The 15,394-nt window shown below is 36.4% G+C and overlaps 1 protein-coding gene across 1 annotated transcript in view; it reads left to right on the forward strand.

The window, feature by feature from the left end:
• DDX60 (DExD/H-box helicase 60) overlaps positions 1–15,394 on the forward strand; it is a gene marked incomplete at its 5' end in the record, with an annotated part of 90,845 nt that overhangs the window by 28,748 nt on the left and 46,703 nt on the right. The window contains 7 exons of the mRNA XM_081092752.1: positions 446–704; positions 2,174–2,340; positions 2,874–3,032; positions 6,397–6,546; positions 9,715–9,834; positions 11,232–11,327; positions 14,437–14,552. Coding sequence (XP_080948878.1) covers positions 446–704; positions 2,174–2,340; positions 2,874–3,032; positions 6,397–6,546; positions 9,715–9,834; positions 11,232–11,327; positions 14,437–14,552 — 1,067 coding nt within the window. The remainder of the gene's footprint in view (positions 1–445; positions 705–2,173; positions 2,341–2,873; positions 3,033–6,396; positions 6,547–9,714; positions 9,835–11,231; positions 11,328–14,436; positions 14,553–15,394) is intronic.

Raw genomic sequence — 15,394 nt, forward strand, 5'->3', positions numbered from 1 at the left:
AGAGGAGGAATACATGACTTAATCTTAAGAGAATTAGGAAAGGCTTCATGGAAGAAATACCTTGAGGGACAAGTAGGTGACCATGGAGGAATGCAAGAGGGAACCAATTCTAGAGGTAGCAGCAGGAACCAGTGCATGAAGACGTGAAAAAAATAGTGCCCTGATGTTTCTGATTTTGTTATATTTACTCTTTGATTTATAATATAGATCACTCATAAACCTAGAAAATCACCTAATTTTTATAGTCATTAAATTAAAATGTCATAAGTTTTCAATTACAAGAGGCTTTAATTTTAAGAAACAGACACAGACTAAAATTGTGCCTATTCAAGAATGGGGTGATGGTCCAAAAAACTAATATACACTTAAAAATATTGTCTCATTCATGAAATATTGGAATATTTCCAACTTGATTCATGATATGTTTCTTTTCATTTTTGGCCAGGAGACAAAGGCTGAAATAATTACTAGAGAGAATAAAAAGAGATTACTTGCCAAGGAAGAACAAAAAGAAGAGAATAAGTGGAGTGTTCTCTCACACTCCATTGAGGAGGAAATGAAAGAGAATTTAAACTCTGGAATACAGAACCTGGAAGATTTTTTGAAATCATGTAAAAGTAACTTGGTGAAATATCAAGTTGAAATAGTAGGGTTAACTGCCTGCTTGAAAGCATGGAAAGAACATTGTAGAAGCCAAGGAAAAAGTATGTGATCCTATGTTTTTTATTTTGATGAATTGAAGAATTTTAAAATAGAATGATGACAACAGTCACCTATTAAGTGGAAATTTGTGTTAGAAGCTTTAGACCCATTATCTGATTTTATCCTTACACAATTCCTCCAAGTATTCTTCCCTCTATTTTATCAATGAGCAACGAAATCTCAGACAGGGTCCCAGTAGCAAATATTCAGCACATTCATAAACAAATTAAAATCAAAGAGAGGTTTGAAGAAATTACAAAGTTGTAGGAATGGTTAAGGGAACCCACAAAGATGGTGAGGCACCCTGGGAGAATCTGTCATTCATCTTTGAGATCTGAATTATGAACATTTTCTTTCTGGGTAAAATTGGGATCATGTTTATCATCTTACTGAGTTCTTCCAGAAGTTGCTGTGGTTCCCTGCACTCTGCTTTGCAATTTCTATAGTAGATAATAGAAAAGAAAAGAACAGATGGGAAGAAGAAGATAAAGGAGAAATAAGACTGGGTAGAGATATGTAAATTGATAGCCCGTGAAATGATCATGTGCCATATCTCCAAACTGACAATTGTTCTGAGTAAAGTTAATTGATGTCCGTCTTGAGGTTCTCCGACCTTGAATCCGCTTAACACAGGCTCACCAGGTTCTTTATTCCCCACACTCTCATTCTACTAACTTCAATCTGCTCTAGCAAAGTCATCCTTTCACTGTGGATTCCATTACAGTGGAAAGCCTGAGACATGGCTTAGGTATTTCTCCCAAACCAACATGTTGTCAGAATGAACAGTGGCTTACCCTCCTGGAGGGAGAATAAGAATAATAACATACTAAATTTCTTTTGTAGCTTCCTACAGCATTTAGTAGGTGTTTGGTAATATTTGTTGAATATAGGTTGATTAGAAGACAGGTAGAATCAAAGACAGCCTTAAAATGGTAAGTATGGAAAGATTAGCAGTGGTGAGTATAAAAAGACTATATGTGCATGACTATAAAGCAATGAAGAGGATTTAGCAAAGTCTGTTCTGGCAAGTGTATTAGGCTGATTGAATTGAGAGGCTCCATTGATTATGACAAATACTTATTTGTGGTCAAGAGTAGACCTCAATAAATGTTGCTAAGTTTTAAACTGGGTATTTAAAGTCATCCGAATATTTTTCTTTGAACACAGTAGAGAAGGTGTGAAAATAATAGGTGGAGAAAATATTTGTTGTTCCCAGAACTTGCATAAATTTGAGCTTTAATGACCTTATTTCTATCATGAACTATAAGATTTTTCTTTTTCTTCAACTTTGTCCATAGAGATGATGATGTGTGTATAGTTGCACTTTAATATTATTTTATTTAGTATTTTGTGTTCCAAAACCATAGTGAATTTAATTAGGTCAAATTGATAGCCTGGATGACTACGCTCAGGTAACATAAATTTATTGTTTTTGGTGGTCTTTATAACAACTGTGTTGTTCTTTGCCAAGGTGAAACTGCAAAAGATTTAAGTATAGCTGTTCAAATGATGAAAAGGATCCACTCCTTGATGGAAAAACACCCAGATTTTTTGCAAGAGGCAGATCGGCAACTCATAGCCAGATGCCTTAAGTATTTAGGATTTGATGAGTTGGCAAGTTCTTTAAATCCAACTGAGGTAATGTTTTCAGAATAGTTCCATTTTAATAGAATAATTATTAGGTATATATAAAGGGTCTTGCAAATACAATCACCTCTTCTAGGTGTTTTTAACTGAAAATATTTACTTTGAATTCATAATCATTATTAGTAACCTAGCTGCCCAAATTTGAAGTAATCTGGAATTAGAAAGCTTGTACAAGTGTTTGGACAAACATTAAATGCCAGATAATCTATGCAGACCTGTAAAACTAATCCGATGTTTAATTCTAGCAAAAAATTTAAACAGTATAATGGGATTCTTCAATTGTCTTTACATATACTAGATTGTAGCTGCAAACATCTTGATGGGTTTTTGAAAACTTTGATGTCTGCTAATTTACTCATGGTTAAGATGATGAGTAGGTGCTAAAATACTTCAGCAAAGATATTACAAGATTTAAAAAAGTTTTAAATTTTTTCTCATAAAATGTGCTAGTAATAAATGTTTTAATTATTTGAATGATGTTATAATTTAAAATCACTTTCAAATGAACTTTTAAAATAATGTAGGTTGCAGAAGATGGCATAAAGGAGAAGAAAAAGAATAAATATTCAATTGGCATTGGGCCTGTTCGGTTTCAACTACAATATATGGGCCATTATTTGCTACGAGATGAGAGAAAAGATCCAGATCCCAGAGTTCATGATTTTATTCCTGACACATGGCAGGTAATGACTGAATGAAACAGGCCTTTGTATTTATTATTAAATGTGATCTGAGGATCTTTTCATTATTGTGGCGCTACCTATTATATTTGTCATTAACTTCTTAATATTGAGTCATATCATTAAAATTATTTTGTTATTGGGAATGTCAAGTGTAGTCTTTTTTCAACCTAAAGAAGGTGAAATTTTTATTTTGTTCATTTTTTATTACTAGACCTTGGAGGTACTCTGATGAGTTCACATGCATATTTTTGAAGTTGTGTGTCATCCAGTTGTATCATTATGGAGCAGCCTCCAAGTTTTCCCTGTATCAGTAGGATTTAATATGTAAATCTATAAATTGTGCACAGAGAAATTTGGCACATTAAACTGTGTAGACAAGTGTTTATATATTTACATGCCTCATCTGTTACCATAATAGCTATTCTTCTACAAATAAGTGTAAAATTAGTATTAATGGGTATAAAATTTGGAATGACATGGTGTGTTTCTTCATAGACTGAACAATATAAAATTGCTAATAAATTGAAAATGTTTACCTACAAAAGTGCAATTACATAGTTTCAATCTAATGGAATGTCTTGTTCAGAATCTGACTTCATCTTTTTTGTTGTTGTTTAATTTTGAGGAAGATATCAGAAATGTTTACTTTTATTTTACATTGCATTTTCTTTCTGGAACAATTAAGTATTGACTTTTTTTTAAAACTTAGCACCAAAATGAAAAATTTTATTTCTAAGGGGGGTGTCCCAAGGATTTTGCTTTGGAAAATCAAAGGAATTCAGAATGAAATGAGAGACTTTATTCAGCACCAAGATTGCAGTCAACCCCAAGACCTAGTCCTACCCCACAGTGGCTTACAGTCTGCCTACACTGATGACTTTAGGTTTACATTTCTGAGTCTTAGGCATTTTTTTTCCTACACATAGATTTCACAGTCAGAGCCTAGATAGTAGTACATATTATGCTCTAATTCCCCAAGAAAATTTAATCTCCCATGGTTCCTTTTGATATAGGATAACAACGCTAGTCATAATTGTGGGCTCCAAGTTTTTTTACTTGTAGTGGTTCTTATTTATTTATTTTAAATTAATTTATTTTTAATACCCCCTTCATCCATTTTTGTCCCATTCCTCACCCCCACCTCTGGTTCTTTGGCAACCTCCAAACTGGACTTTGTTTTTCTTTCTTTTCTTTTCTTTTCTTTTCTTTTCTTTTCTTTTCTTTTCTTTTCTTTTCTTTTCTTTTTGTTTCTTTTCTTTTCTTTTCTTTTTTTTCTTTTTCTTTCTTCCTTCCTTCCTTTCTTCCTTTCTTTCTTTCTTTCTTTCTTTCTTTCTTTCTTTCTTTCTTTCTTTCTTTCTTTCTTTCTTCCTCTCTTTCTTCCTCTCTTTCTCTCTTTCTCTCTCTCTCTCTCTCTCTCTCTCTCTCTCTCTCTCTCTCTCTCTCCCCTCACCTGAGGATATTTTCCCATTTTTAGAGAGAGTGGAAGAGAGAGGAAAGACAGAGAAATATTGATGTGAGAGAAACACATCAATAGGTTGCCTCCATTGATTTTTAGAGAGAGGGAAAGACAGAGAGAAATATCAGTGTGAGAGAAACACATCGATTGGATGCCTCATGCGCCCCAACCAGGGTCCGGGCCTGGGAGGAACCTGCAACTGAGGTATGGTGCCCTTGATCAGAATTGACCCCAGGACCCTTCAATCCGCAGGTGTACACTCTATCCACTAAGCCAAACCAGCTAGCTAGGGCCTTTCTTTCTTTCTTTCTTTTTTAATCTTCCTCTGATTGACTTCTTTCACTAAGCATAATTTCGCAAGGTCCAAGGTCCGTTTATTTAATTGCAAATGACTAGATTTCATTTTTTTTAAATGGCTAGATGGTATTCAATTGTGTATATACATATATATGTATTTATATATCACAATTTTTTATTCATTTAATCATTGATGGACACTTAGGTTGTTTTCATGTCTTGGGAGTGCATATATCTTTTTGAGTTAGTGTTATCATTTTCTTCCAATAAATACCCAGAAGTGGAATTGCTGGATGATAAAAGTAGTTGTATGTTTAATTTTTAAGAAAATTCCACAGTTTTTTATAGTAGCTGCACAAATTTACATTCTCACCAACAGTGCAGAAAGGTTCCCTTTTCTCCACATAGTTGCAAAGTTATACTGAAAGTGTATTAATTATTTGTTTTGGTAACATGCTCTTCACATTATCAACACAAAAGTCATTATTGCTAAATAATGACTCTTAGATCATTTTTTGCTACATTCCATGAATTTGGTCCTCAGGCAAAACCTATGCTCCCTACTACTGCATGGAGAGAGTGCTAAAGGAGAGCGAGGAAGGGGTGGTTGTGTATGTCGCACCAACAAAGGTAGTGCTCAAGTGACTTTAATTTGCTCATTCATCCTTTGTCTCAAAGGATTTTTTATTTTTCTTTGGATTTTTTCTTTGACCCATTGTTGATTAGTCTTTCCATATCTATGAATTTTACACTTTTCTTTGTGTAATTGATTTCTAGTTTTATACCACTTTGGTTGGTCATGTTTGATATTAATTTAGCTTTCTTATGTTGATGATGGTGGGGTACCTTGAAAAAAATCCCTGCCTCTTTTTCAGGAGCAGGAGAACCAGTGCTTACTTCAGTACAGGACACAAGGCAGTCAAGTTCTCTTCATTAATCCTATAAACATTCCAATTCTTTTGATGTGAGAGAAACACAGGGCTCCCTTCACTTTGGAGTGTGTTCCAGAGTGGACCTAGATTAAGAGAGCATGCAGATTGGGGCTCTGGATGTTTTTTTCACATACCACCCATCATACAGACATGATTCTTTGAGTAGTCATCATTTTGATGAATAAAAAGATAGGCTGAAGGGATGAAGATCCCACATGCCCTCCAAAGTAGGTACCTGGCATTCTTATATTTACAAATTAGAAGGTAAGTAATAAAATAATAAATCATTGATTTTTTTTCTCTTCCTCAGCTGCTTTCTTACCATCATAAAAATACATATTGGCTACTTCTTAGAACTGAATTTCTCAGCCATTCTGCACGTAATGACTAATAATTAGAAAAAAGGTCTTCTCAACAGCAAGATATTTTATTCAGACTCACTCTCCGTTTCCCCCCCCACACACACAAACACAGCTTAAATTGCTCAAAAGCATAACAGTTCTCTCTTCTGAGAGATTATCATGAATTTTTCAGGTTTTTCTATAAATCTCTTCATGTGTTTGCAACTCCCAGTCATTCCTTTTGAGGTTCAGAAATTTATACTGAAAGTGTATTAATATATTTGTTTGGTGACATGCTCTTCACATTATTGACACAAATGGTGCTCTGAATCCTGCAGCGAGAGCTCCTTGATGTTGTGGATAACAATGAATCAGCTGTGATTGTTGCTCCAACGTCCTCCGGCAAAACCTACGCTTCCTACTACTGCATGGAGAGAGTGCTAAAGGAGAGCGAGGAAGGGGTGGTTGTGTATGTCGCACCAACAAAGGTAGTGCTCAAGTGACTTTAATTTGCTCTTTCATTCTTGAATCCCCTCTTTTAAAATAATACATGTAGTCATGTGATAAATCTGTTCCACTTTTTACTTATTTATTTTCCAGTTTTGATATACTAGAGGCCTGGTGCACAAATGCGTGCATGAGTGGGATCTGGCTGACCCACCCCAACTGGGGCCGATCAGACTGGGCAGGCTGAGGGGACGGGCCCAGGAGGTTGGCAGGCCGGCCCCGCCCACAATAGGGGTTGGGGCGGAGGTAATAGTGGGTGCAGTGCGCGTCAAAGCAAACGGTTGTTCTGGTTGTCCTGGTTGTTTGGGTAGCTTGGCTTTTCTATATATAGGTAATTGACGTACAACATAATGATTTGACATATGTATACAGTGTGAAATGATTATCGCAATAAGTTTAGTTAACATCCATCATCTCAAATAGTTACATTTTTTCTTATGATATAAACCTTTAAGATCTTCTCTCTTAACAACTTTCTAATATACAATACAATAGTTTTAACTATAGTCCCCATGCTGTACATTACATCCCCAGGACTTATTTATCTTTCATCTGAAAGTTTGTACCTTTTGACCACCTTCACCCATTTCATATAGCCTCCACCCCTGCCTCTGGCAACTAAATCTGTTCTCTGTTTTAATTTATTTTAACCTGCATTTTCTCTTTTTAGTTTCAGAGGTAAAATAGTATTTTCCTTAGAACCATCATGAGGAAAAAGTCTGGTCTTGTGATCTTGTCATTTAGCTTGAATTGAGAGAAGTACCCATACTTTGCTGGGCACTGTTGAGTCACTTAAGAACCTACTAGTGCCTCTGCAGAATTTATGGGATGTATCTAATCAGCTGTTGGGCCTTAGTGACTGCCCCATTTCTCAAGTCAGGTTGTTTTGTCATATTTCTTTTATGTCTAGAACTCATAATGTTGAACTTAAAAATAGAAGGTATGATTTTTGTCATGCAGGAGGTTTTATTTATAGGAAGTATAAGTTTACATATCCTCATTCACCACCTTTTGTTTTAAATATGATTACAATTAAGAAAGGCAAATCTAGTTGAGATAACTTTAATTCTATGGATTAATGTGAATTCAGACTCTGTTTTATTTTCTAGAAAAATGTGTAGTATTGAGTGACTTGTGGTCAGCCTCAAATTAATTAGTTGAAAAAAGCATTTTAGTTTTTTAATTTTTAATTTTATGTTTTGAGAAGAAGGGAGAGAGAGAGAGAGAGAGAGAGAGAGAGAGAGAGAGAGAGAGAGAGAGAAAGGAAGAAAGAGAAACATTGATGTGAGATAGAAAGATTGATCAGTTGCCTTCCACATGTGCCCCAAATGGGAATCAAACTCACAACCTAGATATGTGCCCTGATTGATAATCAAACCTGTAACCTTTTGGTGGACATAATGATGCTTCAACCAAGTTAGTCACCTGGCTAAAATTAGCATTTTATTATTTTTTGTAGCTTTTTGATTTTTCATGTTTATGAAAACAATAAGTATTCATTGTTGGAATGTAATACAGCATATCAAGAAAAATTAAGCTGGCCCAGCCAGTATGGCTCAGTGGTTGAGTGTTAACCTATAAACCAGGAGATCATAGTTCTCTTCCTGATCAGGGCACATGCCAGGGTTTGTGGGCTTGATCCCCAATAAGGGGCTTGCAGGAGACAACTGATTAATGATTCTCTCTTATCATTGATGTTTCTATCTCGCTCTCCCTTTCTGAAATCAATAAAAATATATTTATATATAAAAAAGGAAAAGTTAAACTGACTAGAAGTGGAATTGGTACTCTTCAAAAAGTTTAAATCTATTTTTATTGACACTGGCAGTACATAGTAGTATACATTCTCTTGTCTTTTAATCATTTAAAAAGTTTTTGCCATACTGATAGATGAAAACTTTTATCTCATATTTAAATTTGGATTTTTGTGATTTGGGCATCTTTATGTGTGAGTTAGGGGTATTGAAATTTCTTTATTCATAAACCAATTGTAAATGTATTTGCCCATTTTTCTTTTTTTTTGGCGGGGAAGGTAATGTCTTTTTATTAATTTACTACAACCCTGGTGCACGAAAATTTGTGTACTAGGGGCATTCTCTCAGCCCGGCCTTCACCCTCTCTCAGTCTTGGAGCCCTCAAGGTGTCCCACTGATGGCTTAGGCCCCTCCCTGTGGGAGCACACTGACCACCAGGGGGCAGCTCTGGCCCTGCCCCCCCCATTACCCCTCCACCACTGCCGGTCACCGCTGCCCCCTGATCGCTGTCCCCTCCCTCTGCCTGCTGGCACCTGCCTTGGCTGGCCTGGCGCCTCCTGCTCGCTGGCCCTGCCCCCTGCCAACCAGTCATTCTGTCATTCAGTCAATTTGCATATTAAGCTTTTATTATATAGGATCAGAATTTTGTATAGTTAGTATACTATTTCTCTTTAGATTATAATAAATATACTTTTATTTGTCATTTTGTCTTTTTATTATATTATGGTTACATTAATGATAACAATATTTTATTATTATTTTTGTATAGTCATATCTATCAATATTTTCATTTAGCTTTTTCATGTGTGCTCAAGCATACAAAATATATGAAGTTCTTGTTTTCTATTATTTTTATGCTTATGTTTTAAAATTTACAGGTTAATCTATGTGTAATTTTGTTTTTTGGTGTAAAGTGTGAAATAGAAAGATGTTCGTAGGTTTCCACACACTCAGATTCTACTGACCAGGCTGCATACATGTCTGGGGGAAATCCCCAAATATAAAAACCACAAAGTTACCTTGACTATCCCTCACTTGACCTTTTCCCTATAGCAGCCTCACAATTGTCTCTAAATCTTGGCCATTCAGATATTAGCTGATTTTTGTGTGTGTGTTTTTTTTCTTCCTGATGTCTGAGCAACATTTCCTCTTTATTTTTTCCTTCTGATGAAGCCATTTTCCCCCATTTTACTTTATGTTGGGGTTTATCCGTGAGGTTCACATGTTTAGTAAAGTATCTCAAAAAAAGCACACTAGTGTATTTAGAGTAGACGAGTAAAAAATAAGCAGTTATTAAACTTCCTGCACTCATAGCGGGACATACTTTTATACAGTTCCTATTGTTACCTGTTTTACCTGTACTTTAAGTAATGAATCTCTGTCCTTGTCAACTAGGCCCTTGTTAATCAAGTGGCAGCAACTGTTCAGAATCGTTACATGAAAAATCTGCCTAATGGTGAAACTCTATGTGGTGTTTTTACAAGGGAATATCGTCATGATGCCCTAAACTGTCAGGTAGGACATATTAATTAATGCTTTTGTTCTCAAATTATATAATAGTACTTATATGTCTTTTTCACTAGAAATTCACAAGGCCTTATGGAAATAATTCAGTTGAATATACAAGGTGAAATGGCTTTCGGGAAAATTTAATATTGTTACAATCCAAAGAGTGGATAATAGGAGGACACTTACATTTTGATTTCAGATTTTAGTTATAGTTCATTGCATCATCTTGGTTTATAACTTAATTCAAAATGATTTGAAGAACCAATGTTATAAAAAATTAACCAACACCAATTTCCAGTTAAAATTACTTTTTCTTGGTTAGTAGGGTTCTCTTACTTTTCTTGATGAGTAGGATACTTACTGTAATTTTTGTTGTTGTTAATCTCACCTGAGGATATTTTTCCATTGATTTTTTTAGAGAGAGTGGAAGGGAGGGTGAGAGACAGAGAGAGGGAAACATGGATGTGAGAGAGACACATCCATTGGTTGCCTCCCGCATGCTCCCCGACCAGGGCTGGGAACAGAACCTGCAACAGAGGTAATGCCCTTGACCAGAATTGAATTTGGGACCCTTCAGTCTGAGGGCTGATGCTCTATCTCCTGAGCTAAACCTGCTAGTGCTCATTGTAATTTTTTAAATGTTGTATTATGGATAAAAAATTGGGTGTTAAGCAAATCATAGATATTTTGTTTCTGATTTATTGAACTCATAGATAAACAACCTAGACTAAACAAAAAGTGAAAACATGATTATAGAACATTGCATGGCAGAAATGGATATGTGTTACCCAGATCACCTTTTAAGGAAGGACTTGCTGTCCAGATGGGGGAGTGTGTTCAAAACAAATGCTAGCTGTCAGTTCCCCCAATTCTGCCTCCATAGTTCATATCTGTGAGTGAGCTAGGCGGGGGTATACTAGTAAACACCAGGCCATTTTGGCTTCCTGTAGAACTGCTCTGACAGCAAATATTCACTCCAGAACTCTGAGCCAGGTTGGTTAAGATTTCATCAGGCCTGTTTTGAAGTTTAGCTTCTCCCTCTTCCCCATCCCCCTTCCCCCCTACTTCCATAGTTGGTTCTTCATAAACATTTTTTTCATCCTAAACTGTGTATTAGGGTCAGATTTTGAGGAAACAAACATGTGACAATTAACTTTCTATTTTATGACTTTGACTACTCATAAGTAAGAATTTGAATTTAAAATCTGATATTTTACTAGTTTGACCTGTAAAATTGCAATTTCATAATATATCACAGTTTTACTCCAACACTCTCCAAAGCAATATCCTATTTATCAGCTGGTACATTCAGGAGTTATAACTCTATCTTTTATATATTTATAACTATGTGTATACATAGGAAATGCTCTAAATGTTTGTTTATGCAATGTTCTTACTTTTAGGTACTTGTTACAGTGCCTGCCTGCCTTGAAATTCTGCTGTTAGCTCCTCATCACCAAAGATGGGTGAAAAGGATCAGATATGTTATATTTGATGAGGTAGGTTTGGTATTATTTTTCTGGGTTAATTTCCTAGTGTACAACAGCATACTAGTATAATGAAGATCTCTGGTACTTAGGATATTTGTCCCTTTGTCTACATGCACTTCCTTCTGAATGGTTTTCCTAGTGAATCATAACCAATCTTTTGGCTCCATTTTCCTGTTGTAACTTTCCAATAGGGTATATTGGTGTATGCTGCAGAGCTCTGTATGGGAGAGGAACCTGTCATTGGTGACTACTATTTCAGAGGAGCAGAAATAACCACCATTGCATAAATTTTGGACAGAGATGTCAACATTCAATTTTTAATCCCTAAAGCAAAGAAGTTGGCCTCTAACAATGATGCTACTTATATGCTATCTTATCAGTCATGGTCCCAACTGAAAACAGGTGGCACACTTAAAATATAATTCAAGAAGAGTATTTTCCAAAGGTGTGCATGAGGGAACGAATAAGATTAGTACAGTCATTCAGAGCTAGTAGCTTACCCCTAGATTTAAAAGGACAAGGCAGCCCTAGCTGGTTTGGCTCACTGGATAGAGCGCCGGCTTGCAGACTGAAGGGTCCAGTCAAGGGCATGTACCTTGGTTGCAGGCACATCCCCAGTAGGAGGCATGCAGGAGGCAGCTGATCAATGTTTCTCTCTCATCAATGTTTCTAATTCTCTATCCCTCTCCCTTCCTCTCTGTAAAAAATCAATAAAATATATTAAAAAAATAAAAATAAATAAAAGGACAAGGCAAAGCAGCAGTTACTGAGACTGAAAAGGAGATTCGGATTGAGTTGGCCACATGTAAGGACCAATTACCTTAGTTGAGGGATACAGTTGGCTCAAGGTAATCTTTCAGGAAGGGAGCCAATAGAATGAAGACCTCATTCTTATTCTCCTCCCTTTTTCTGACCACTTGCCAAGGGTCTTCATTGGCCAAATACAATGGAAGTGGAGAACATTGAAGCCCTTTTGAAGTAGTCTCTATAGGTTGCCAGAGAGAGCAGGGTAGGAAACAATGGAAATTTACAGGAGCAAATAGAAAATATTTAAAAAATTTTATAGTATTATTATTAGATATATTTATTCAGCGCTGGCCGGTTTGGTTCAGTGGAGAGAGCTTCGACCTGCGGACTGAAAGGTCCCAGGTTCAGTTCTGATCAAGGGCACATGCCCAGGTTGTGGGCCCAAACCCCAGCAGGGGGTGTGCAGGAGGCAGCTGACCAATGGTTCTCTCTCATCATTGGTGTTTCTCTCTCTCTCCTTCTTTCTTCCTCTCTGAAATCAATAAAAATATTTATTAAAAAGAAATATTTATTCAAAGAAACTTAACACATTATGTATATTTATCTTTTTGTTAATCCTCACCCAAGGATATTTTTTTTTATTGATTGTTAGAGAGAGTGGGAGGGAGGGAGAGAGAGAAGGGGGATAGAGAGAGAAAAACATCGATGTGAAAGAGACACATAGATTGGTTGCTCCCACAGGCACCTGTTCCAACTGGGCTGGGGGTCAAACCTGCAACCTAGGTACATGCCCTTGACCAGGAATCGAACTCAGGAGCCTTTGGTGTGTGAGCCAGTACTCTAACCACTGCGCAACACCAACTAGGGTGAAACTTAAAACATTATAAAAGATATATTCCATTGCTTCAAGGAAATTTCAATTTAAAGGGGGAAAATATATTTATATTTAACTTTTCCTGTCATAAATTTGGAGCTACCAAGCAGGCTGTGCTTATGATTTATTTGATACTGATTTTTGGTTAATCTATATGTATTGCATCTTAAAGGCCTTGAGTATCCCTGCTCAGTAAATGTACAAAAATTTTATCTTTGTAATCTAGAACCTTGAGTTGTACTTTAACCTCAAAGTTATGAAATATGACATTTTTATATAAGGGTAAAGCTGAAAAGTTTTGAAGGCTAATATTTATTCTGGTAGGGTCAGGAAAATGTGCTATTTAGTACAAAGTACAAAGTTCATATTCAGCAAAATGATATATTATTTGACCAGGGAAAAACCAAATGGGCAAAAATGGGAACTTTTAAAAAAAATTATGTGGCTCTGATGGTGAGTCCTTTCCAGTTGATTTTATCTGTTCAAAGAAGACCACATTTGAGAATCTTCACTGAGTCTAGTTGAATTTGTTTTATTTCGTCAAAAGACATTCATTTACATATTCGGCAAATATTTAAGGAGTGCCTCCACAATGCCAGGCACTATTGGTGCTGGGGATGCCCCCGTCTAAGGTCATAAGAGTAATTGACAAGTGGGAATTAAACAATTAAGCGCACAGTTGACTATACCAACCCATATTGGTACACGTTGGGAAGAAAAAGAGGGGCTTTTGTGATTTTGATAATGTCAGGGAGCGGGTAGGAGGACAGCTCTGGAGTGGGCAGTCAGAAAAGTCTTTCTAATATAGTGACATCAAGCTGAACTTTATACAGGTTGAATAGAGGGAATAAGAGCATTTTAAGCAGAAGGAGCAATATATGTGAAAGCCCTAGAGTAGGGACGTTCTGTTCCAGGAATAAAGAACAGGACAGTATGTCTGGAGCAAATTTGGCAGAAGATGGGAGAGTGGCTTGAGATGAAGCTCAAGAGGCAAGCCAGGGCCAAAGTATGCTTGGCATTATACACCTTGTTAAGGACTTTATATTTTATTCCGTATGTAATGGGAAGATATTGATGGAGGTCAATTAGGAACATGGCCTAACTCACTTATCTTTTAGACACATTATTTTGGCTGTGATGTGAAGAATGTAGGGGGCACGAAGGGGGAAGCTAGGAAGGTAGTCAGGAGGATAGTGTGGTAGTGCAGCTGAGGAGTGATGGTGACTTGGTTGGTTGTAGGCATGGGGAGAAATGCATAATACCAAATACATTTTTGAAGGTAAGATAAAGAGGAATTATTGATGAAATGGTTATGGGGATTAGGGAAAATTTATGTGTCAAGATTTTCTATTGCCTTAATTTCCGAATATGTATATAAATTCAGCATGGTTGATGAAATGTGATAGGAAACTATGTAGGGAATCAGCCTGCCATGCCTTATTTTCATAAACTATTTTTAAATGAACTTTTTAATGGAGAAATTTTTGTCTTAATTAGGTCCATTGTCTTGGTGGAGAGATTGGAGCAGAAGTTTGGGAACATCTCCTTGTCATGATTCGATGTCCCTTTCTGGCTCTTTCGGCTACAATAAGCAACCCTGAACATCTCACTGAGTAGGCATTAGGTTCCTGTTTGAATAGAATGGCTATCTATTTTGAATGTTTGAGTATCATATTTTCTATATGGGTTCTGAAATGTTTCATAACTTTCTGGTGAATTTGTTAGCTTATCTGTGGATATTCAAGGAAAGAGTCTACTAGCACCTCCTGGCAGGTGCTGAGCAAGGCCACACTCTATAAGGGAAAATCAAGGACTCTCCCAACAAGATCTGCAATTGAGTAAGAAATTTCCCCGTGCCTCAAAAATGTTCCCCAGAAGTAACTGATTTAGGTCCCCCTTTTTTTCCTTTACCAAAAATAAAATGGAATAATGACACACTCTCTCACTGACCTTGAGATTTCTTATATTGTCCCACTTTGTGGATGTTAGAAAGATAGCAAAGCCTTATTAGTTGAAAGCCCCATATCATTTTGTCATTGGGCTATATTTTTGCCCACTAATAATAACAATTAGAGTAAAGACTCCAATGTACCAGGTACTGTTCTAAGTGCTTTGCATATATCAATTTATTTTAAATGCCTACAACCCTTATGATTTACTACTTCCATTATTACTATTAAATAGAATTTAGAATTTCAACACTAATATATATATATTTTAATTTTTATTGATTTCAGAGAGGAAGGGAGAGGGAGAGAGAGATAAAAACATCAATGATGAGGGAGAATCATTGATCAGTTGCCTCCTACATGCCCCACACTGGGGATCGAGCCTGCAACCCGGGCATGTGCCCTGACCGGGAATTGAACCGTGATCTCTTGGTTCATAGGTCAACATTCAATCACTGAGCCATGCCAGCTGGGCCCAAAACTACTATTATTATTTCCATTTTAAA

Source organism: Myotis nattereri (genome assembly GCF_964212035.1).
Source record: "Myotis nattereri genome assembly, chromosome: 5".
NCBI lineage: Eukaryota > Metazoa > Chordata > Mammalia > Chiroptera > Vespertilionidae > Myotis > Myotis nattereri.